Here is a 25,133-nt window from a genome sequence, read left to right as displayed (position 1 = left end):
AATTTCATACCTGGCTCTAAGGATTGCACGTAAATCCCCTACTTTGAGAAAGGCTGATCGAAAGTTAGATTTCCCCCATGATATGACACAATGCGCCTCATCAACAATAATGTGACTGATCTGAAATTTGAATATGGGGTGAGGATAATGGGACACAGTACACTAAGACATGTTTGTTTATAGAAAACATTTAACAAAATGTGCAATAAAATAATCACTACAACAAGGCGATTTTGGTCTTCCCTTACGACCATATCAAAGTCAAAGAGAATTAAGCCTCCTGACCACGTCAAGGTATCGCCCTTTCAGGAGGTTTACATATTAAATAGCACTATTTTCAAAACATGAAACATATATTTATTTATAATTATTACACTGTGGCTACGGAGGCGATTGTGCTGCTCTTCGAGAATCGCATTTAGTGGATTCACAACCACTACACTACAGTGCTGTCGGAATCGTTCACTGTATCACAACAGTTTTGCCGTAACCAGTCGGTAGAACACCCAAAACACCCCTTGATGCACATGCCAAAATAGCATCACGTTGTTTAGCCTTTAATTCGAAAAAAAATACAAGATTGGTACCTGTTCGCCCGATCCAAAATACTTTCAATTTCTATGTTACTGTTGACAGACGACACATTAGTCGCCATCTTGTCTTGACTATGTTACTGTCTATATAACCAGCAAAGGCGCTAAACCAGTTTACCGTAACGTCAAGGTGAAGGTTGTTTTACCCAATACCTGTCGTTCCAGTCTGTCGCAGGAACGAACGGGAACCAGTCTAAGTTTTGTGATTCTAGCATCTCAGATGCCAGCCAGAATTGTGTTATGCTGAGTCACCACTGCGCCGGAGTGTGTCGTAGACCATGTTGTTTTACCGCAAACTGGTCCTTGATATCTTTTGCGTTGAGAATAGACAGGGACCCAGTTGAATTGGCACCAATTACGTCATAATCTAAGGGGGATAACTCAGGCCTATTTCGCTCGTAAAACGAAGGCCTCATAACGGCATATCACTTTCACACTATTGTGAGCTTCCTACTTTCACTGTGAAAAAAATGAGTGTATATTTTCAAACACAGATACTAACTAATTCTAAAATTGCGTTTTGTTTAGAAAAAGAAAGAAAGTGATTTTTGCGAGTACACTTCCCCTTTAAGGACCTTCACCTCAAAGAAATTACCAAATATGTACAACAATGTTTGTGTATGACATCACTACATGGCGTGTTCACTGTCAATAAGTACGCGGGATTTTACGAGGTGACTTTCGTTGATTCAGGTATCGTATAAACATAAATGTGACATGTAGGTAATAAGGATCAATCTGACAATCGGTGTGCCAACCAACGGAAATAGTCAGAAATACCGTTGTCGTGCGTGATTTTGCATCAGTCATGGCGTCACACGTACAGGACGGAAACTGAAACTATTCTGAAATTGTTGAGCCAATGTATGGACAGTTCAAAATAGGAGGAAATGCTACACTGTGTAAAATCTGAATTTTGCTTTATTTACATTTCAAACAAGTATAGTTTTTCGAGCACAGCGTTCGTTTTCACACCTAATATATTTTGCTTCATTTCATCTAAACACTTTGTATTGGTGACAAAGACCATTTGTCATTTGCTTCTACTCTGTATGAGGAATTCAAGGATGTATGTATCGCAGCTGAGTTTGAAATTAACGTGATGTTACAGGCATCTCATAACCGTTATATGTGAAACGTGATTTTGTAAACACTATCCAATATGGCGGAAAGTATACTTCGTCGTTCGTGTTTGCGTATTTTCCAAGACATTCTAAACGATTCTAGGGCTATCGGCGACATTATGGAATCACAATTGGGATTTGATCAAAGACAGATACCCCTGATTACTAATATGCTATTTTTGAAATTCATTTCTCCGAGTAAATAGTCGAAATTATTATTTCAAAACATGCTGTAAAAAACGCCGTGAGTGGTAAGTTAGTAATGTGTAAAAAAATGGATATTGTTGAATATTAGTGAAAAATATTTGAAATTGTAAATCTTTGTTTGGAAATTAAGACCTCCCAACCTGACCTTTTTGAGCAAAATGTCTGTAACACCGCCCCCTAAAATGCAAATGAAATATGCAATCATTTTTTTTATGTGAGTGAGTAGGGTTTTACCCCGCTTTTAGCAATATTCCAGCAATATCACAACTGGGGGACACCATAAAAGGGCTTTACATGTTGTGCCCATGTGGGAAATCGAACTTGGGTCTTCAGTGTGACGATCGAACGCTTTAACCACAAGGCTACCCCACCACCCTTTTTTATATGAACACTTGAAATAAAGTTTAGAAAACATATAATATGATTTACTTTCATCAATTTATTTTATTATGCATTTTAAGATCTATCATGCACAACAAACAAATCTGACAAGGAAAATAAGAGATTCGAGTACCATAAATGTTTATTTGCCAGCAAGTTGTGAAAGCATATGCAACTTGTAAGGTTATTAAATTACATCAGTGATATTGGAACATGCCCACAATATTTCAAGAAGTATTCAAACCTACAGTAATAAACACATCATGTCAACATGATAGAACTATAAACTGTTTTGGTATTTATTGAATTATTAACATGTAATAAAAATTATGCATATATCATCAATACAAGTTACTTCTTATATAAGCATCCCTCCAGATTTAATGCCAAAAATATATATGTAAATGGTATGATATTTTGTTGTAATGTTGTGCATAGCTTGACTAATAAAAGACACTTTTTCATTGCAGAATCTATCTACACCTCATAAACAAGAGGTTCACTTTGGGGTTTTGCAGAAATAGTTGAAGAATCAGAGAAAAGTTATTCCATCTTGTGTTGTCGAGGTGATTCATGAAAGATTTCCATCTGATGTATGTAATGTTTTTCTCTATGCTCATTAAAATAAGCTTTTTTCACTGAAATCTTGTTTTATGGTCTCTGACAACAATCAGCCTTTGCTGTTTCATTTGATAAGTTTCTGTAATACAGGATGGCTGATGCTGAAGAAAATATCACAAGCACTGGCTAAATGCTCAGTGGCAACTTGTTAGTGCACTGGTTGACTATTTCAAAAGTACAGCTCTCTTGTTGTCTAAAGCACTGTAACTCACAAGACACTCTAATATTTTATGACTTGTAACTCTGCATGAAAATAAACACAATTTGCACACAATGAAAATGGATCTCAACACCAGTGATTTCTTGTGACACCGTTGGGGCAGGATACTCTCACCTTTCGCGAACACCTGGTATTATCACTATTTGATAGCGATTCATTAACACGTGCTCATGATTTAGTCAGAATCGTACCATCATGGTGTGCCATGCTTCTGGTGTACATTGGACAGCGACTTTACACCATGATGGACTGGGGACCTGTACTTTCTGGGCATCGGTGTCTGGCATGACTTGGCTCGAAACTTCATATTTGAAAGATACAACATAGAAACATTAACACTTTTGTCATCATTATCTCACTATCACAAAATATAAAATGGTAACTTGATTTTTTTCATGTGCTATAAATAGTATATGTGTGTAAATTGCAACATGAAATTTGAATATTTTGGGTGGTAGGTGGGCGATGATTTTGGATAGTGACCGGATATTTTGTCAGCTACAAACCAGCAAAAACAGATATCTTTTTGAATAAAAGATATATAAAGCCCAAATATAAAAAAATAAACATGTTGCAACAATGGATTTTTGCTTCAACAGTCTGAATCAAAATTATTGTACATGATTATTTAAAGATTAGGAACACACACAAACACACACATACACAGAATTTCAATCAGTTTATATAATTTATAATTTGTTTTCCTGTGTTATTATAAATTTTATTAATTACCGAAATGAGACGATTTGTGTTAATTCCAGACGGGAATGGCTGTAAAACTAAAACATTACGTAACACAACTTACTCCATCAACAGGAGTTTGCTGCATACTGCAACGATCAGCTGATCAGGAGTATCGACATAACCATGCAGGAAGTGAACATGTGAACGAGACAACATCGCGGATATTCATGGTTATCAAGTGAAACTATGTACAAATATCACCCTACCCCTGCTAAAATACATTTCTTAAATACTACTGTGGTTAGAATAAACTAAAACAGCAAACTTACCTGATTGAGTTACTTCAACTTTACGGCGTTTGTTTACAAAAACATCCCAGTCAGGGTCTTGATGAGAGTGCTGTCCCTTTAGCCCGTACTGGTCGAAGTATTTGGTAATTTAGATAATGCAGAGTGAAAAAAGACATAACTATAACTATATAAAACATCAAAACGAAATCACATTTACACTGAAAACATTTTGTCTTTCAGAAATTGATTATCTATATATTGTGAGGAGATCTAATGACTTTTACTGTTAATGTTATAAATTGAACCATTCGAGATTCCAATAGATGAAGCTAAAATATTAAAAATCTAGGTTGTTTAATATTTGATCCATTTTGACAGCTTTCTCACTGTACTCAACTAAATGTACATTTTTTGTGTGGAATATCAAGCCTTCAAACAGATATGAAAAGCACATGTCAACATAACAAAATTAGAAAACTGCGCCAAATATTCTAACACTGTTAGTCAAATGATAAGCGGTCTCATTCACTCGTCGGTCGCCGTAGACATTTTCCAATAGTGATATACTAGATATGCTTTCTAGTTCAGTCAAAGAGAATATTGTTATTTGGTAAATGAAACCACGTGTATCCATTATAGGACTACCACAACATTAGATCAGCTGTTTTCTGTGACGTCATCCACTTCACAACACGCGAGGGCAAATGGGCGATCTTTTTGCAAGCTCCTCACAGCGATAGTACGTTCCCGGAGCTCTCTATACAATCGCTGCCACCAGTCAAAACTCCCCACTGTGAATAGGTGGCCACAACCATGCTTGGAGTTGAACTCGCAACTGAATGACCGTTGTGTTTACAAACAAGTGTCGACTGTCGTGCGCCGAATACACCTATCGCTGCTAAATTACTTTCTTCGTTTGTCAGTTTGAATTTCTGTTTCATTAAAACTATCGTGTTATTGATATAGTAAGAATGTAAGCAAGAGGTTGGTTGATTTTCCGTTAGTCTGCAATCTCGAACCAATCTGATTATCAAAACAACAAAGTAAATTCGTCTGGAAAACATGGTCAGTCGTAAACCTTTTCAAATTGAAATATGATGGCATTCCCAAAGACATAAACAAAAGTATAAACGTTACTACATATGGGGTTGGAGGGCAAATTTCAAGATTCTTGTAATGGCCGCGCCCACACTGGTGGCAGCGATGTTACCGAGAGTGTAACGAAGGTGTCACGCGCTGGGAAGGAGCTTGATCTTTTTGTTCCAAAGGGCAATAACTCTCCTTTTGAAATGATATAAGCGACGGTCCAAACTGTCGCTTCCGGTCTGGTTCCCGGATCAATGCGCGCTGCGACAACTACTGACATGTATAGACGGAGCCAAGCTAAAGAGTTGTCCTGTTGCACCTTCGTTCAAAAACGGTCGTTTACAACTGAATATTTTTAAATAGCACATATTTTGAGGTGATTATTAGTTTATAATATCAACATTTGTTGAGTCTTCAACTACAAGACGAATTGTCACTCTGGAATATAGCGGGGAAAACGTCATGAAAAATGGTATATTGCCACGGTATTTTCTACGTCAGAAAACAGCGAGGCATTCTGTCAGTCGGGGCTTACATATTGCATCGATGAAATAATGCAAACTCATTTTATTTATCAGCCTTTGTGTTATTTCCCACAACAATTCAAGCATTCAAATCACAACAAATACTACCATGGACTTCAATTTAATAAAATTAGTGATACGCCAACATTTGCAGCACACATACATCTTTGACAGGCCTTTACCAATGATCTATATAGTAAGTTTACATCCGTTCCTTTACAAATAATTTAAGAAGAAATAACGTTCAATATAATAAAACAACTGATTTTAAATGTTACTTTTTATATCAAAATTAAAGTAGCATCTGAATATTTAAATTTATATTATTTTTTTAGAAATAGGCCAAATGAACATCTATCAGGCATCTATTAAGCACTCAGTTACTCAGTTGCAATATACATACCGCTCATCATACTTTGAAATAAGAGATTTACCCATATTATTCTGCCCCAATAACATGTGTCCCACCATTAAGCGCTTTGAGTCATCACAGGTGTTAATTCATTCATCCATCATTTCTTACATAATTCTGATACTCATGCTCTTAAAATAGTAGTAAATTACAGAGATTTGTCCCAACAAACAACAAATCATACAAGCTACCCCACAAAATGTGTATGATGCATAAATAGATTTAAATCATAGTTTTATCTTCTTGTTTTAGTAACATAATATTTATTTTAATGTTGACAAATTATTTCCCATACAAACCCACACACTACCCTACTGTATCTAAGTATCCTGATTTTCATTCAACAGTACTTCAAGACACCTGTAGTATTAAGTATATTTTGTAGATATTATTATCATCTAGCAAATATGAATTTAGAAAGTTTATCACAAAATCTTCTGATGGTTAAATAAATGCAAATTGAACCCCACAGTCATTCCATGTAGATAAATGGATTTATTTGTGTTATTTGTTTTTGAATATAACAGATTATACTTACATATGTTACAGTCAGTGTCTATAATCAGGCCCAATATGTATTTTGACTAATAATTCCAGCCAATATGCATATTGACTGATTCACTCAAGCAAGGTATATATTCTTTCTTAAATTTTCATTAATTTATTATTGCCTGAAAAATAGGACCGGATTTTAGACAGACTGGCTGAAATGAATTAGACTGTATAATTTAATCTCCTCAATTTAATTCGGATCTATTTTGATCTTATCAAGATCAAAGTAACTTATGTAAGAAATTAAAAATGTTTTCACGGTGAATTGATTGATTCTCCAAACCTGAAAGAATACCAGAGGTTTTTTTTATGTTACTTATCTTTATTGGCATAATATTCAGTTCAGAAACAGATGACTGCTAAAAAGTCATGCATGTGTAATCAAATACTAGTACACATGCTCAAGTGTGCCAAGATATTAAATAAAATAAGAGTCATTGTGCAATGCAGATATCTTTTGGTGTGAAGAGAAAAAAGAATAACATTAATAATTTGTTTATGTTGGAATTTGAAACATCAGATTAGAACAAGGAAACATAAAAAGAAAGGCCTAATGAAGTTAAGAATCAGTTTTAACTGTGTCACAATCATATGATTATTGTCAGTGCAAACTGGATGTAGACACTGCATTGTTAATACAATCAACATTATAGAGATTGACAATTAGTATGAATATATTGTTTTATTTTATAAAAATTGTAGTTGGTACAAATACTCTTGAATATGTATTTTAACTGAAATATATAGGGTCCTCTGTGTCTGAAATCTTTCTTTCTACTTTGTAAAATTCAAAAAAGGCCAAAATAATATATATCTTTCATTGATCATATTGAAATATGATCATGGTAGTATTTGGCAACAAACAGCCACCGTTCATACATAAAATCCTTTTCTACAACATGCACCAATTAACCCTTAAATATCAAAACAGATTTCAGTTATTTCCATTTCTTTTATTTTGAACATTGTATCATGATATCTAGTTGATGACGTAATTTTACAGTGCCTGTTACTCTTACAATTTCTTGAGAACATTTCTCATTGCTCTCTGTTATATATCTGACAAATACTTACATGTCTTGCTGTCAATATTCACAACATTGAGGCAACGGGCAACGTTGCATGAGACCTTCACATTTCGCGTACCGTATCGCCTCACCGCTGTACTTACTGAAATGCATGCATATGATGTAGCCTGCTCGGCGATGCTACAACATAGATATAGGAGGAATGTATACAAAATCTACTTAATTTTTAAAAGTGTGATATTCATACATCAAGGGCAACACTTTCAGTACCGATTGCAAAACGTCAACAAAGCGACCTGGGATGAACGATCAGCTGATCTCACCGCATCGCTTCGAACGCCTATCTAGGGGTTAACTATACAATATAATCAGTCGTGGTCATCCCTGATGTATCATTAAAACAAAGAACATTTGTTTCCGGACATGGCAATAGATAAATAATTTTTAGGCGAAAAGATATACTGTCCACACACAAGCGTGACCGTTGCCGACAGAGGTGAAGGTTATACTAGTTAACTGTCTATAGGCGTCATAGTAACATGTAGTGCTCGTATCGCGCATACCACATGCGCCGTCAGTTTAAGGTTGGACCGTCCGAGTCAGCGCACCTAGCGGGTTTGTGAAGGGAAGATCAATTGAAAAAGATCGCCCATTACCTGTCCACACGGCAAATTCACAGGCGGGAAATCACCGACCGTCTATTAGCCTATTTGAATAAAATTGCAGATTGTAACGAAATAAAATCAATTTTACTCATTGCTGACATTTCAGATGACATATCAAATAAGAGTTGAAGACTTGCAATAGATTATCATACGTTAATCGAGAGTACAGTGTACATAAATAATTTGTAAATCTAATATTAATTTTTTTATCTATTATCCATGGCAGAATGTTGGAAAACGAGCTATAATATATTCCATTTTCTGAAGAGATTAGTAATGTGTATTTGATGATATGTATGCATACACAATTGGTTATCAATTATCTTCTACAATCACAGCATGTACCATGTACATTAGACTCATGGAAAATACTATTTCATCAAACCAATCACAGCGCCATTATCACAGTTTCAATGAGAGGAAAAACAAATCGAAATCGAACTTATCAGCACAGCGTATCCATAAGCGGTTAATCCAAATACAAAAAGGTATTGATGTCATCATTGTAGAAGTTATGTTGATGTTTTCAGTAGTTGCATGATGTTTGTATCGCGTGTACCATCGACAGAAAAGGGGGCCGAGCTACCACATGTGGAACCGACCTTGACACAGTTTGTTTACAATATGGCGGCGACTCACGTTAGATGTCGTGGCCACTTTTGAAATCTCCATTTGCGACCAAATGTGAAACAGTTAGGGCACGTCACTCACACGGTCAGGTAGTTTGAGCAATCACACATGACTCTTAGTCATTTCATATGAAAAATGTAGCAGTTACTTGTCTGAATGGGTGAGTATGTAGGACAACCGGTAAACAAGAAATCGCGGCACAGATATGATGCGAACGTGCCCTGTCGATCATTTCGGGCCTGGCCATTCAATGTTTAGGTTTTGATCATGATCACGAACCTCCTGCCCATAAATATACACTATACCAACTTAATATTAACGATTATAGCTATCTTTCCATATCTTTGATTTGAATATTTTCTGTAAAACAGCATCATAAACAAAAAGACAATCTGCACTGTCGGTTAGTATGTAGCGCCGTGCTAAATCGCCATGACACACAGTCGATAAACATATGCAATATTTGAACAAAAAACTTCTGTGGCCGACCAAACGTTAGTACTCCTACGCCAATAACTGTACAGTGGGGACAAGTAAATCTTTCTGACCAGTCCGATCAGATTTCCTTTTTCTAATTGGCTGTCTGATATATAAATAGTTACGTGTATGTGACATGGGTGCATAATAAAAAATTGCCTTCATTCGCATGAAGTTCAACATGGCAGAAAAAGATCGAGAAGCGCGGTAACCACATTACTAATATCGCCACATTTCGCAATCCGTAGCACTGCATAAAATATGAGTTACACGATATTAACGTTGAGATAATTAGGGTGATGATGGTTATAAATTCATATAATGAACGTCATAAATGTAATGGAAATATACACTGTCGTTTTCTCATGTGTACCGACCATTCCGCCATTACCGATAGTCGATAAAAATATACAAAACGTGTAAATAAACTTGTTCATAAAGGAGTGAACAGAATTGTATTTACGTGAATAAGTATACAGTTGGGAAAATATGTCTTTCTGACCACTCAGGTCATATTTTTTCTTATAAACAAGGATTTTGTCTGAAAATATTTACGTTTATGTGACATGGGTGTATAATCGAAATTCGCCGTCATTCGCTTGGCGTTCAAACATGGCTGAAAAGGGCCGAGAAGAGCGGTAGCCACTTTACTAATCTCGCCATATTTCGTAATCCGTAGCATTGTATAAAGTATGAGTTACACGATGTTAAAGCTAAGATGATTGGGGTGATGATGGTTATAGTTTTGACTTAGCGCAACAGTGTTAAATATCAAAATTTACAGTTTAAAAAGGGCATTTTCTCGGGACCATATATGGTCCCCTGGCATATATCTCAGCACGCGACAACTCCCGATAAAGTATCCGCAGTATCTGTTGATTGGTTGAATTAAATACCTCGTGTTATGACGTCACCAGTCACGTCATTCATTACCACTAGTGTTGAAATCTTTCGTTAACGCTACTGCAGTTGGTTGAACGAACAGATTACAAGTAAGTCTATATGCGTGTTTCGTTTGTATTGTTTATGAGTTAGAGACACTGTGAGTCATATCCAAAAACACCACGCTAACTTTGCACTCATTTTGTATGTAACAAAGTTATATTTTTGGAGACAATCAAGTACAAGATGGTTGTAAGAAGAAATGGCGAAATGAGGAAACGAAATTGAAACCTAGATGTCTTGAGAGAGCATACTGATCCCAACCCACCGATGGCGTCGGTAATATGATGACTAAATGGTAACATGGTACGCATTATACGAGCCTATTAGGCCTATATACCGTATTATGGCTACGTGAATCGGGAATGAAGCTCAAAATGGCAAGAATGCAGTATACTGGACACCTTCCGCCATTTTTGTAAGGGATGTGCACGAGCTCATTCCTTATTACGCCTAACGGTTTCTATCTTCAGCGGTAGAAACTAACAGGTTTTAACTACTAGACATATAGAAAAACCCTTTCTACTAGTCCTTATGCTACCTTAACAAATGGGCAGTTTGGACAAGGACTAGTGCCAATTTCTAATGCTGATGTTTTTCAGAAGATATTTTGTCGCCTCGCTAAAACAAGGGGGTCTTGAGGCATAACGAAATGAATTAAATGCTTTCGTAAATAAATGAAATGTTTAATTACCAAAGTAAGATACAAAATACTTTATTAGTAGCATAGAACAAACATGCCGGATTGGTGTCCGGTATAATGCATGTGAACTTACGAAAGCGTTTAATTCAAGCCGTTGAGGCGGCTAAACAACTTGGATAACTTACTAAGGAAGGAACTCACTGGAAGTGGTGTCGTCTACCCCTAGAATACAAAGCTATCGACATAACTTGGTTGGTTGGTTTGTTGTTTAACGCCGCACTCAGCAATATTCCAGCTATATGACGGCGGTCTGTAAATAATTGACTCTGGACCAGACATTCCAGTGATTGATTGATATCATGAGCATCGATCCACGCAATTGGGATCGATGGCATACTTAAACCAAGTCAGCGAGCCTGACCACCCGATCCCGTTAGTCGCCGTTTGCGGCATGCATGTGTTGCTGAAGACCTATTCTACTGATCTTACTGATGTGAAATTATATTGGCATAACTCTTGCCGTCGCCGTTGTAATAGCATACTTTGGGATTGTGGAACCCAATACTGCGGTCAACCCACTAACCCTAATTCAGTAATAACGGAGGCCCGAGGGCTAAGGAAATTAACTGAAGCGGCAGGAAAATGGCGGATGCCTTGGTTGCCAAGGAAGTAGGCATATGCCGTTATGAGGCATTTTTGAGCATGACATAAAGCAGGGATACTACTATAAGTTCATTCTGTTTCTTGAACAATAGGCCTATATTTTGTTAGGCGGACAACACAGCGGAGTTTCATGCGGGTACAACCCCACCTAAGGCCAACTCTCTGAATTTTTTAATGTACTGAAATATAACCCCTTTTTTCAAATATATAGCGCATGGGAATTTTCATAGGAAATTATCATTTTCCTTATTCAAACAAATAATTTGAGACGTTTGCTGCAGTTCCCAAAAGAAGTGACGCAATACACACCTGTCACAAACTAATCACGTGACCGAACGCGCTAATTCTGAAATGAGGGAAGCCTGGTTAAATGATGTAAAGTGAGGCGCTATGTGTATTTCCTTTATGTACATTTTCACCTTTACTTGTTGCAGCATACCTTTTTTTGTTCAATTCAAGGATGAAGCTGTTGGTGCTTTGCGTTTTTGCGATGATGGCGACATTGGCAGTGTCACGCCGCTATCAATTTGTTCAACATCAGTATATTGCCAAGGCTTGTAAGTACTTTCTCACTTTGTTCGCTGCTGTGCAAAATATTCTTTGTGGAATCTTCCCGACGCAAGGGAGTTGACCGACTATAAAATCCCAGTTTCCACTGTATTTAGTTTTCATAAAAGGACCTGCCAGTGCTACAGAGTTGCCATCATTAACTGGTAAAACTGGTAATCAACATGGAAAACGTCACTTGTCCTGCCTGAAGTTTACTTGAGATTTTCGAACCCTGTATTATAGGCCTAAATAATATTCAGGTAGGCATGTGTGTCTATTGTTTGACAGCATTCCATAACCTTCTGATGCTATGTCAGATGTAAAAGATGGAAACCTTGAAAGCTCAAACTCACTTTCGTAAAGTTCAATTAGAGAATGAAATGCTCTAAACCTCGTTTATTACAACGTCTTTTGTTATATTGCTTATATTCGGGGAAAATATTAAATGAATTTACAAAATGTTATCTTGGAATTACGAAGGCGGGTGTGAGCTTTTCCTTCTTTCAAGCCGAATATGTGTTACAATCATTGGGGTACCCTGTTTTCAGTGCAGTGTCAGGCCTTTCTAACAGAAGCTAACATTGAACAGTTCTATAAGTTTACTCCCTGCTTTTTATTAATGCAATGATGAATACTGATTTTGCTGGAGAAATAGGACATTTTCAGGATTTATCATCATAGGACATTATTCTATATAATTATCATTTTTCATTGTTTTATGCCTTCATGATAATAAATGTCCTAGAAATAAACCGATCTGAAACCCTGCAATTAATTGTATCAGTGTAGATCACAAAAGACGGGATACCATCAAGCTCCTTCCTAGCGCGTGACACCTTCGTTACACTATCGGTAACATCGCTGCCACAGGTGTGGGCGCGGCCATTACAAGAATCTTGAAATTTGCCCTCTAACCCGATATTAGTAACGTTTTATACTTTTGTTTATGTCTTTGAGAATGCCATCATATTTCATTTTGAAAAGGTTTACGACTGACCATGTTTTCCAGATGAATATACTGTGTTGTTTTGGCCCGTTGTTTTAATAATCAGATTGGTTCGAGATTGGAGACTAACGGAAAATCAACCAACTTCTCCCTTTCATTCTTACTATATCAATTAAAGATGATACTTTTAATGAAACAGAAATTCAAATTGACAAACAAAGAAAGTAATTTATCAGCGGTAAGTGTATTCGGCGTCAAGACTGTGTCATTCGGTTGCGAGTTCAACTCCAATCATGGTTGGGGCCACCTATCACAGTGGGGAGTTTTGACTGGTGGCAGCGATACATTCGTCATCACTCGCCCCTTTCCGTAACCTGCTTTAAATTGCATCTGAAATATATGTAATATATGGGGAATGTAAGTGAACCATTACGCAACAAGTTGACAATTGTTTTAGGTATGCCCGTTTGAGCTGAGACGGAACCCGGTCGCAAAAATGGCCATGAGCGGGGCACGAGTCGCTATTCGGCATGTCCCGGAATAACACGAGTTGGTCGCGAATGGCAGCGATAGTATAGAGAGCTCCCCGAACGGACTATCGCTGTGAGGAGCTTGGGGACACCATATAAATATCGCCAATCGTTTTCTGTCTCGAAGTCGTCGGGAAATAATTTTCAATAGATTTCCGAGACACTTAGATTTGCCGATAATGATTTCCGCCAGCGTTGACACCCGTCGTGAATTTTGAACGTACCGGTTGCATTCCACGCTATGCGTCGTGTTCAAAAGAGAAAAGAAACACGGTCATGTAAAAAGTCGATGCTCAATTTAGATGTGGACCAACTTGTACAATATGTATAGGAATATACTCGGTAGTTCTATATTATGCATTTAATAACACTTACAAATAGCCGTAACGCTACAATCGCACGGAGTAAATGGTCACTGGTGCATTTACCGGGTACATTCCGCCATGTCTGAAAGAAGGTACGGTAAGGTGATAGACCAGGGTTTTCTTTTCGAACTTGCAATGCATGCAGGGCTGGCTACCGATGTAGATCATATAAAACGATAATCGTTACCAAAACATCGATTAAATATAGGAGCAGGGGTAGATTGTTCTGTTACGGAAACCCCGAAGTGGGGACCCAAATACTGCAGTTGACGCGCATTTGTGCATGCATTACTGACAAAAAAAGCAGCCCATGAATATAGTAAATTTGTATGTTTCCACTGTTTAGTGGCGGGTCAACTGCAGTATTTGGGTCCCCACTTCGGGGGTTTCCGTAAGGCAACCGCTGCCTTCGGCAGTTTCAGTAGAGGGCAGCTTCGCTTATATATAAGCGCGCAAGCGTGTCGAAATCCGTTAGGAGGCATATTTTAGCAAAAAGGACCCCAAAAATGAGCTGGACGTGAAAAGTATGGTCTTAACCTTTGTTGGGGTCGAGAGTTTTAGGACAGGGGGAGAGAGGAGGGACAAACTCCCCTTGTACCCCCCGTGTGTTGTCTGTGTAAGAAAACTGAACTGCAGACAGCGTTCGGTAGAAAAATGGCGGCCAACAAATCCTCTCGCTTCGACCGTAAATAACGAACTGCGCATGCATGGAAACGTTTTTCATTCGACAACTTCCGTAAACACGTAAAAACGTTCCTTCCGAAGTGGGGACAACACTGGAGCAGCAAACCATGGAACGATGTCATAACACGCAGGTAGGGCTGGCTTAAAAGATCGATAATCAGAAATATCGTCGATGAGATATGAGAAATTATGGGGTCAACTGCAGTATTTGGGTCTCCACTTCATCAGTCAAGGTTAGTCTGGATTCCTTCAGAAATATGTTAACCGATTATTTTGCTTTGAGTTATCAAAACAACGTGTACAGCGAGTAGTGTATTCAGTCTGTAAAACGTGATCGGCAGATTGCATTGCATTCCGTCGTTGGCACAAGTCTGTTTTGGTAAGTTGAAACTTTATCACATCACATTTCTGTAGGTGTTATCGATGACATAATTTCTCATATCTCATCGACGATATTTCTGATTATCGATCTTTTAAGCCAGCCCTACCTGCGTGTTATGACATCGTTCCATTGTTTGCTGCAAATCAACCGAAAGTTATACTCCCCTTATAAATGACTGTAATATTCACGATTGCAAGTATTTAGTTTCGAATCCGGTGCCTCTGATCAGTTCGAGGGATATCGTATTAGAGTTGTGAATTAATTCACCATTAGCTGAGTGTCGATCCAGGTAGCAACCCATGCTTGTCGTAAAAGGCGACTAACGGGATCGGGTGGTCAGGCTCGCTGACTTGGTTGATGCATGTCATCGATCCCAATTGCGTGGATCTATGTTCATGATATCACTAGATTGTCTGGTCCAGACTCGATTATTTACAGACCGCCGTCATAGAGCTGGAATATTGCCGAGTGCGGCCTGAAACAACCAACCAAACCAAAAAAGTACCACAACTTCTCGTGAGGACGATCTCTGCCGTAGGTCAAGACAAGGAAGCAGTTTTTGCGAGAATCCGTCGAACGCGAACTCGCGACCTGCGGGTTAGCCCAACAGCTAACCCGACCGAGCTACGTCCACACTGTGAAACTGATTATGTTCAAACTTGGCAATGTCCTGTCGAAAGTTAAAATCTTGAAAATGTCCTAATTCATATTTATTAGCAATATCACCGCCTACCATGATTAATTTCCTCGATCATAGTATTTACTATATAATAAAGGTTGCATGCATATCAAACTTCTTGGCAACGGATACCTTCCGTGGTTTGTGCATGGATTGGGCCTGTTATTTGTTTCAAATGTTCTGATACCGTATAAATACGTGTTCAAATATAACCAACCAAACATATTTTGAAACACGACTCGTATATATATTGGAAGAATCAAACAAACATGGCGGAAAGGTATCCGGTAAATGCAAGTGAAGACGTTTGATATGTTTCGTTTAAATGCTAATTTCACAACATTTGACGTTCAAGTTGAAGTTGCACTGAAGGTAGAGATCATTGCTGGATTCGACAGAACGCTGGTCAAATGGCTTAGAAATCATGGCAGAGGTTTGAAGTAAGTATATGATATCATTTCTATGGTTTCTATGGTAACGGGCCGTTTTCGTTAAAGCTTATCTCGCACTCGCTGGACAAGTTAAAATGGGGAGGGGGGGGGGGAGAAGATAATGTTTATTTGACATTTAAGTGTTTTGCTCGAGTAAGAGTTGTGGTTTTTTTTTTTCTATACGAGTTCCTGTGATAGATATTAATCGTGTAAGGCTGAATGAAATGAAATGTTCTGCACCCTGTGGATAAGGTGTACTTCAGTAGAGCTTTATTCTTATATTATAATATGGCAATAAGTACTAAATGTGCGTCGATTACGACATAACTCATTCAGTAATGTAGTTTTCAATTTTTCATGTAAATCTGCTTAGTGAAAATCAGAGGAAGGTGCTGTACTTCGTCAATAGACGTTACATGCAGACCCACTGGCAGAATTACATGCTCTGGATAGTGAAGAAGACCAATGCACTGGTACGTATCCCCGAGTGACAAAATTTAAGTAATGGAATTTAATCGTATTGAATAATCATTGGGGAAAAAAATACTTGTCCCTCGCTCCCGTTTGCAGCTATAGAAATGACCACTTTTCTGATCGAGCAGGGTTAGAAATTGGAAAAAGTCCTATAGTCCTTGTCAATCAATTCAATAGTTAAAGGTATCATAAGGACTACGGTGTTGAAAGAGTTATGCCAATTTTAAGGGGTTTTCTAAATGTTATCATTGTATGGACTAGTGGACTAGATCTATAGCTGTTAGTTTCTACCCCTGTCGGGCTTGCCAAACAACCCAGTAGAATACCATAAGCAGGGTCTAGAGATGCGGCATTGGGGCACTGCCGCTAAATACATAAAATGCCGCAAAAAATAAAATTTGAGTGCGGCAGGGGTGCCGCAAAATTACTTTAAATGCCGCGAAATTTAATTGAAAGTTTGGCATTCCCTTAGTATTTATTTTTCTTTTTGCCATTCATAACCGTAATAAAAACACAATTAAATTCTTTCTGATACATAAAATTCAACCTCATGTGACAAATTGTCAAACCTTGCAGAGACGCTCGCTCGTAATCGAAACAATGACCGGCCAACAAGTTTGCTAGAGTTCTTTGTAACCCTGCTTCTGATTGGCTGTTCACTTTGGTCAGATCTCGCAAGAATGCTAGCTCTTATGTCATGACATGTGGCCAAAATGGCGACGGCCCTAGAAAGGAATCGAACATTGCTCGATTTCTTTAAATCTGGAACCATCGGCACAGATGAAAATATTCAAGAATCTACCGAATCTATAGAGATATCAGTACCTTAGACAAGGGTAGGCGTGAACGAAAGTACGTTTTTCAAATCGAATAGAGAACTACGCGCCCATGGCTCGATTTGAACGAAAAGGGCGAAATGATTTGTCTGTGGTGACAAAGAACTGGAAAATCTAATACATATACGGACGGAAACGTAAACTTTCAAACCTCAACGTTTTAAAACTGTTTGAAGTTTGTTAAAGCCCCACCCTGACTATAAATAGCCCGCAAGGTTGCGGTGTTTCAGTTTCGAACAATGACTGACAATGAAAACACAACAGAGTGTCGGTAGACGTTTTTTGAAAACCATAAGGGAACCAGATCACCATTGACCGTCAAACTTCGTATCAACTTGAATGACAAACCATGGATACAACAAATGGCTCCATATCAAGATATAAGTCAATAGATTTTCTGTAGTTTTATCATAAAAAATCGTATCGATACTGTTTGGCGTCTGCATCAATCACAGTGGGCGGAGCTTATTTACGGTTGCGCTATAAATAGCAAAGCACATGGTCATGTGTACATGTGACACATTCAATGCATTTGTGGTCAAAGTGAATTGTGTTGCATATTTTTACGGCAGAACATCAGTTTCGGTTAATGTAACAGTAACGATATTTAAATACGAAATTGACGACGCGATTCTTTGAGTTCAATCCGAAAATTACAGATATTTGTTTAGTTTTGGTCATTTGCATTCAACAGTTAGATTTGTGCCACACAATAATCAGTTTATATTTATAAAACCTAAATTATTACACAGATTTTTCAACTAGTGTTTAGGAAGGGGCCTAATTTGAAGCACCAGAAGTTGCGCCAATATTTCTCAGCTTGACTACAATAGATGAATATGTCACGTGTATCAACATAACAATGCACATAAGCAACTGGTAAATAAGTAACGAAGGCGTACTTACTTGACCTACTGAAGGCGTATCCAGATAATATTGTACTTACGATAAACGAAAACTCCAATACACATAATCCAGGACAACTTTAATTATGAATTTCCTTTTAAATATATTTCACAGAATTTTCACACACAAAACTGAGTTTGATCATTTGCTCCACACTTGTCCCATGTATTTTTTGTTCGGGGTATTTGGATACACTTCGCGCACAAGTTTTAAAATATAATCTGGGATCCCTTTCCCGTTTTGTCCACACCGATCCTTCATCTGCTGCAACGTTTAATTCCGTTTCTTCAAGTCCAAGTATCTACGATCTCTCCAAACACTTCGTTTATTTAGCTCAGTCCAGAAGCAGTGTGTTTGAATCGACGAATTTCTGCAACATGGTGGCCGCACCATTCCCTAACTGCGATTGCCTGTGACGTGTCACGCATGGTTGACAAAAGAAATGTGAACATACATATTCGGCTTAATCTGGTTCCCCAATGAAATCTAGCTGTGACACTGATTCACTAATCCAAAGAATCGGCACTGAATTTATCAAAGTTTCTGTTGAACTTGCAAGGGCGGGAAGAGAGGCGCCATCTTGTCGATTCGAGTTGTGAATCGGAATGATGTCATCTTGAATTGAAAATTTCTCCACGATAAAGTCACCAATGTCATAATTGAAATTACCTAAGGCTCCCTGATTATCTCGAACAATTCTTCGTCAAATTAGGCTTCACATGAAAATGTTTTGTTGCTCATATTGAAGACAAGCGAAATTGCAAAGTTCTTGACAGCAACTCGATGCGCTCATGGGTCGTGGTTGCTAGGAGATCGCGTGGTCAGAAAGGCGAAAATAAAAAGTTTTAGAAAGTAATAAAAGAAATGCCCAGTGCAATCCAAAAGTACCATGTACAGGATATTTTTAAAAAAAAATATTCACGAAAACAAATCTTATCTAAAAATGCAAAATAATTTATTAATTTATCCCAAGGTCGAAGCCCTGATCACGTGGTGGGTATTTGGAAGGAATCTTTGCAATGAGGCCGTGTGTATTACATTGTTGAAATCAGCTGCCCAGAAATGTTGAGGCATTGACATTATGACAGATGTTCGTCATGGTTGGAGAGAAAAATGTATCTGAGAGAAACATTGTTGCTTTGAGCTTCGAGACAAAACATGTGTTAATGCCGAAGTAGCCAGCGACCTGAATGTAAGCTTGATGAAAGTAATGTTGAAACCCATTTTCACGCACATGACAGAATTAATGTGAACAAATATTTATCTGAACATCGTTTCGAAGTCTGTGAGGCTGTCCGTATTTGAATATTTTTATCTCCATTCCGACGTGAAATAATATAATGTCTTCGTGTCTCAATTTTGCTGCCGCTGTGAAAAATTGCGCACCGATCTAATAAAAGGAATACTACTAGATTTAATATTGCACCGTCATAAAAGAACCAGGTCAACTTTATCTTTGTTCCGTTGTTTATTAAAAATTCGTTTCCGAAGCAAAGCGAATCGATCTACCTCATAAATTAATTCATAGACTAGATTCTAGTACCAAGTGTTGAACCTTTTTTTAAAATGTCATCAAATAACTTACACATTTTTTGATAAGTCATGTTTTTTTATTTCGTCCGCCCGGTCTCTGATTAGTTGAGGCTTGAGGGGAGAAACACATACAAAAAATATGGATGGCTTCATGCAAATGACACTTGGCATGCCAATCAACAGGGATCTGGGTCACTGGGACCCGCCAAGTTTCACGGATCGAGTTACTTCGGCATGAGGAGCTTCATCGGACAAGTGAGACTTTGCCAAAATACCTTAACATTGCTACTGGGCAATGAAAAAACGACAAGAAACTACTTTGATCACTTGAAAATATTTTTGACCATTACCAGGTTTTTTTTACACGATCGTTGTCATCCAGATTCCAGATGAGGCAAGACGAACACAACGAAGAAAAACATTGTTGAAATCACCGATTACTGTATATATTGTGAGAAATGCTATTTATAAACTGCAGATATACCGTACACCACAGGATAGCGATTGGTGCCGTGACACACATTATGTTTCTTCATTTACACTGCTCATATGCAAACGTATTTCGTTCTAGTCCAGAGATCTAGAACTATAATTTGTGTGTTGGATAAATCGTGGACATTCCACGGTATCATTTTATGAAGATGTGAAGACGACATGGCAGGTAGGTTTTGAAACCATAGACGTACGCGTTTGTTGAAAAGTCTTGGAATCGTTTGGTAGATATTTATATTACCATTAAAACTTACGTCCTTGTTGTCAAACGACCCAGGTGGGTGGGTGTTTACATGCCGTCACCCGTTTACGCATTAACCAATGAAATGTTATCATGACGTCATATTGACCTGTCAGATCACTTGTATAAGCTCCCCCCACTAGAGTGCGGTAGTTACTACCGCAGATGGGGCTTTAAGTATAAGTAGCCTATGATTCAGGGATGTGAAACCCCGTCGTGAATTGTGTGTCGTGTTAGATCTCCTCCTGGCATTATGATCACTTGACAACTCAAACTTCAACAAACACTTCGTATCAATAAAAACGGTCGGCCTACCTCTAGAATACACTACCGCAGTCTTTTCACGTGACAATACCCTATGACGTAATTTGCAGTATATATTGTTGCCAGTCATATCCCCGAAACAATGCCCTGTGACGTCAGGGGCGTGTGCATAAGTTGCTCCTTTGATCTGTCATCTTTACGCGCAATGTCATTGAATACGCCCAGATTCATTAATTGTTATTATTAGTGACAGGAATGCAGTTTATTAGGTAATAATATATTGGCGCTGAACACATCCAAATGTCGCGGGTATTTTATATTAGGGTAGGTTACCCCGAACTCTATCCTTAGCCCTTGGATTTCCTTTACGATAAATCACCCCATTACGATCATTAGGGTTGGGTACCCGTTTAGTGGCTATTTTTCAGGGCATTATCATTTGCAGTAGCCCGAGGTCTTTTCAGCTGCAAGATCCGGGGTAGAATAGGTCTTCACCAACCCATGCTTGCCGTTAAAGACGACTAACGTGACCGGGTGGTCAGGCTCGCTGACTTGGTTGATGCATGTCATCCATCCCAATTGGGTGAATCGATGTTCATAATATAATGTGTGTCCGAGAATTTTATTTTCAACAACACAGCGGGAAATAGTGAATATTTTTTTTATTTATCAATAAAAAATGAAATTGAAATGGAATACGCATTTCAGTCATTGTGAATTTAATAAATGAATGATATTACAGGTAGGTCCAACACGTATTCGACCTAATAAGCGCCCATATTTGCTAATATATTGAATAGCTATTGAACAATCCCAATTAGCACCCCTTCCGATTGATCAATGTTCACAAGACTTATCTATTCGTGTATAATACGCACTCGTGTGTTATATGCACCCTTAATTATGGGCGATTAAATTATTGAAAACAATATCTGTCGTGTTTAATACGCACAGACTTTTCTTTTGTATCAGGCTTTTTTCAGGCTGTTTAGCATAAACCACGAAAATGTACGATCTTTCAACTGTTTTTTGTTCTCACGAAAATTATATTCTAATAAGGCCCCCCTATTTCTAATTTTGAGAGCGCCCTGCGCGCTTATTACGTCGAATACGGTACTATTTTGACGTGACTACGTCTTGGACCGGCCTACGGTGTCAGGGGACTCAATGCTTCTTAGCCAGATGGCATCACCGAAACTTTGTCAAAAGAAAAATAGGTTTCAAGAAAGTTTGCTTGAAGAGCCAATATACTCTTTCAACACAGCAGGCCGATAGACCGACCAAGCCGTAGTCTCGTAAAAATAGAGGGTAGATCTATATCAGCGGTAGAAACTAACATTTTTGGTCCACTAGTCCTTATGATGATAATATATAGCAAAACCCTTAAACATGGCAATTTTCTACTAGTCCTTATGATACCTTAACTATTGGGCAGTTTGCAAGGACTATAGGACTAGTGCCAATTTCTAACCCTGTATATAATATTATGAACCTACCTGTCTTTTCATTCATTTTCTTTTAACTCTTTCAACACCAGTCAACCAGACGTGTTTACTGCTGGCACACCGAGTTCCCAGAGACTCTTTTGTGATAGATGAAGCCAACATTTATCAAAGAAAATATCTGCTTGTAAAATATATTTGCTTCTACATGTTATACACCATTTGAAAGGTCTGATCCTATGGTTAAAACAGTGGATTGACCTATGTGTTTGATAATCCTGGCTTGTCTCTATGTTAGAAACAGTACTTAAAGATAATTTTATACAACAATGGAGGGATGATATAGATAAAAGTTCAAAAGGTAATTACTATAAATTGTTCAAAGATCTACCGTCGTTTGAAAAATACCACTGCTACTCACCGGCGATAGCCGACGAGTTTCATTATTTATTTAAGTGCTCCTTTTTTGATACCATGAGATCACATTATATTCCAATTTATCTTTGTAAATGGCCGAATCTCTCAAAGCTCAAAGTTTTTGTTTACCTCAAATAATTGCTTAATCGTGAAAAATATCTCCAGATTTATAAGAATTATTAATAATGCTGTCAGAAGATGAGTACAACGCTATAATCTACAACTTACCAAGTGGTCACTACAATCTATTGTTTATGTTATAACTTTATTTGTATTGTTCCTGTACTACTATGGTGGTTTGTTGGAATAAAACATTGATTGATTGATTGTTTGTTAGAAATTGGCACTAGTCCTGTAGTCCTTACCAAACTGCCCAATAGTAAAGGTATCCTAAGGACTAGTAGAAATTGGCCCATTTTAAGGGTTTTGCTTTAACTTATCATTGTAAAGACAAGTGGACAAAAACTGTTCCGTTTCTAACCCTGACTGAAACAGGATACCCCTTCTCACTGTTGCGTGGAACCTACCAGGCAGGACGGTAAATTCGTTGTTTACTTATGTTCTGGCCGCTGTTTCTAATTTAGTTGCTAGACTTTTTCCTCAGTGTATTTATTGAATTAACATGTATTTCCTCATTTCAACAGGGCAGACCTCCAGTTGTTGCTGACTACCGTGCGTTGGGTGCCGAAATTGGAAGACGTATTGATATGGGATATTTTTACAACTTCCTGAAAAATAGGGTCATGATCCCAAAATATTTGCCATACATGCGAAGACTTAATAATAGTAAGTATTGGATATTATTAAGAATTGATCTCAGTATGTTTAATGGAGATGCAAACGTAAATCCCGATGTGCAGACAGCGAAAATCTGCTACATGCGGGCTTACACAGTTAAAAAAAGTTAACTGTACTGCACAGATAGCTTATTTCACTAGTAACATAAAAACAGTAAACATTGTTCACCGCAATAATGAAGTACTCTATTGTCAGCCAAAAGTAAACAATAGTTCGCAAGTTGGCGTGGCCTAAGACGGTGACCATGGAAGGAAATCAGCTCTTGCCCGAACCAGTTTTGTTATCCCGAATGCTAGTAGAGGCGTTTGGGGGCTTATGGCTAATTTTGCTATATGTTATCACTTGACTATTCGGATGATCCAGGCAGAATAGGTCTTCAGCAACCCATGCTTGCCGTAAAAGGCGACTTTGCTTGTCGTTAACAGGCGACTAACAGGATCGAGTGGTCAGGCTCGCTGACTTGGTTGATGCATGTCATCCATCCCAATTGCGTGGATTGATGTTCATGATATCAATCAATGGATTGCCTGGTCCAGACTCGATTATTTACAGACCACCGTCATATAGCTGGACTATTGCTGAGTGCGGCGTAGAAAACACAAACAACAAACAAACGGACGAGTAAACCGTCTTGGTTAATTTTGTCCCTGCTGAATCCGATGTCGTGAAATCACTGTCATTTTATTTATCTATATATGTTCAGATAGTTATATTTCTTTAATATAGATCTGTGCCGATTACGGGTCAGAATTTATCGCCAGTACCTCATACTTTTTCTATGAGCTGGGAAAGTGGGATCTGGTCGTCATGCTCGGTGACTTATCTGATTGCATAACATGGATCTTTAGTAAAATTATAAGCCCAGTCCATACTTGTTTGCCGATACTTGCAGTAGAAGGCGACTATGCTTGTCGTAAGAGGCGACTAACGGGATCGGGTGGTCAGGCTCGTTGACTTGGTTAATGCATGTCTCCGACCGATCCCAATTGCGTGGATCGATGCTGATGTCAATCATTGAATTGTCTGGTCCAGACTCGTTTATTTACAAACCGCCGTCATACAGCTGGACTATTTTAAACAACAAACAAATCATTCAGCTAGGACTGAATAGATGACTACCGCATAATACAACAGAAAGTATTCGTTGTTTGAGAATAAAGTCCATCCCTTCGTTTTAAGTGTATTGTTGTGTACTTCTAATGTACTTGTTTTCTTAATACAGTGCGCCCGGAAGATGTCCCAGTTGCAAACAGAAACCCAGGCAAGTGAAACCCACGAAGAAGACAGCTGCATGCACCGTGAATGTCAACAGATACAGAAAACATCGTCCATCAAACACGGGGAGCTATGACACCATCCCAACATGTGTTGCACGTTTTTAACACGGAAAGATATGTACATTCCAGAATAAATAGATTTACT

At 38.1% G+C, this 25,133-nt stretch overlaps 1 protein-coding gene across 2 annotated transcripts in view; it reads left to right on the top strand.

Moving 5' to 3' along the window:
* Positions 1-25,133, top strand: part of LOC139461983 (egg-lysin) — a 33,822-nt gene extending 8,689 nt beyond the window's left edge. Inside the window, exons 1-6 of one of the 2 annotated variants that reach the window (XM_071243474.1) lie at positions 10,459-10,486; positions 12,202-12,299; positions 16,233-16,317; positions 16,682-16,781; positions 23,558-23,699; positions 24,934-25,133. In XM_071243474.1, coding sequence (XP_071099575.1) covers positions 12,203-12,299; positions 16,233-16,317; positions 16,682-16,781; positions 23,558-23,699; positions 24,934-24,980 — 471 coding nt within the window. In that variant the 5' untranslated portion in view covers positions 10,459-10,486; position 12,202 and the 3' untranslated portion in view covers positions 24,981-25,133. Of the gene's footprint in view, positions 1-10,458; positions 10,487-12,201; positions 12,300-16,232; positions 16,318-16,681; positions 16,782-23,557; positions 23,700-24,933 lie in introns of those variants that run through there. The other variant, XM_071243475.1, reaches the window with a different exon arrangement.

This window comes from Haliotis cracherodii, unplaced genomic scaffold (assembly GCF_022045235.1).
Source record: "Haliotis cracherodii isolate W230 unplaced genomic scaffold, xgHalCrac1.p SCAF_15, whole genome shotgun sequence".
NCBI classification, from domain to species: Eukaryota; Metazoa; Mollusca; class Gastropoda; order Lepetellida; family Haliotidae; genus Haliotis; species Haliotis cracherodii.
Note: the sequence above shows the minus strand (reverse complement) of the source record. Positions and strands in the feature narration are given on the sequence as shown.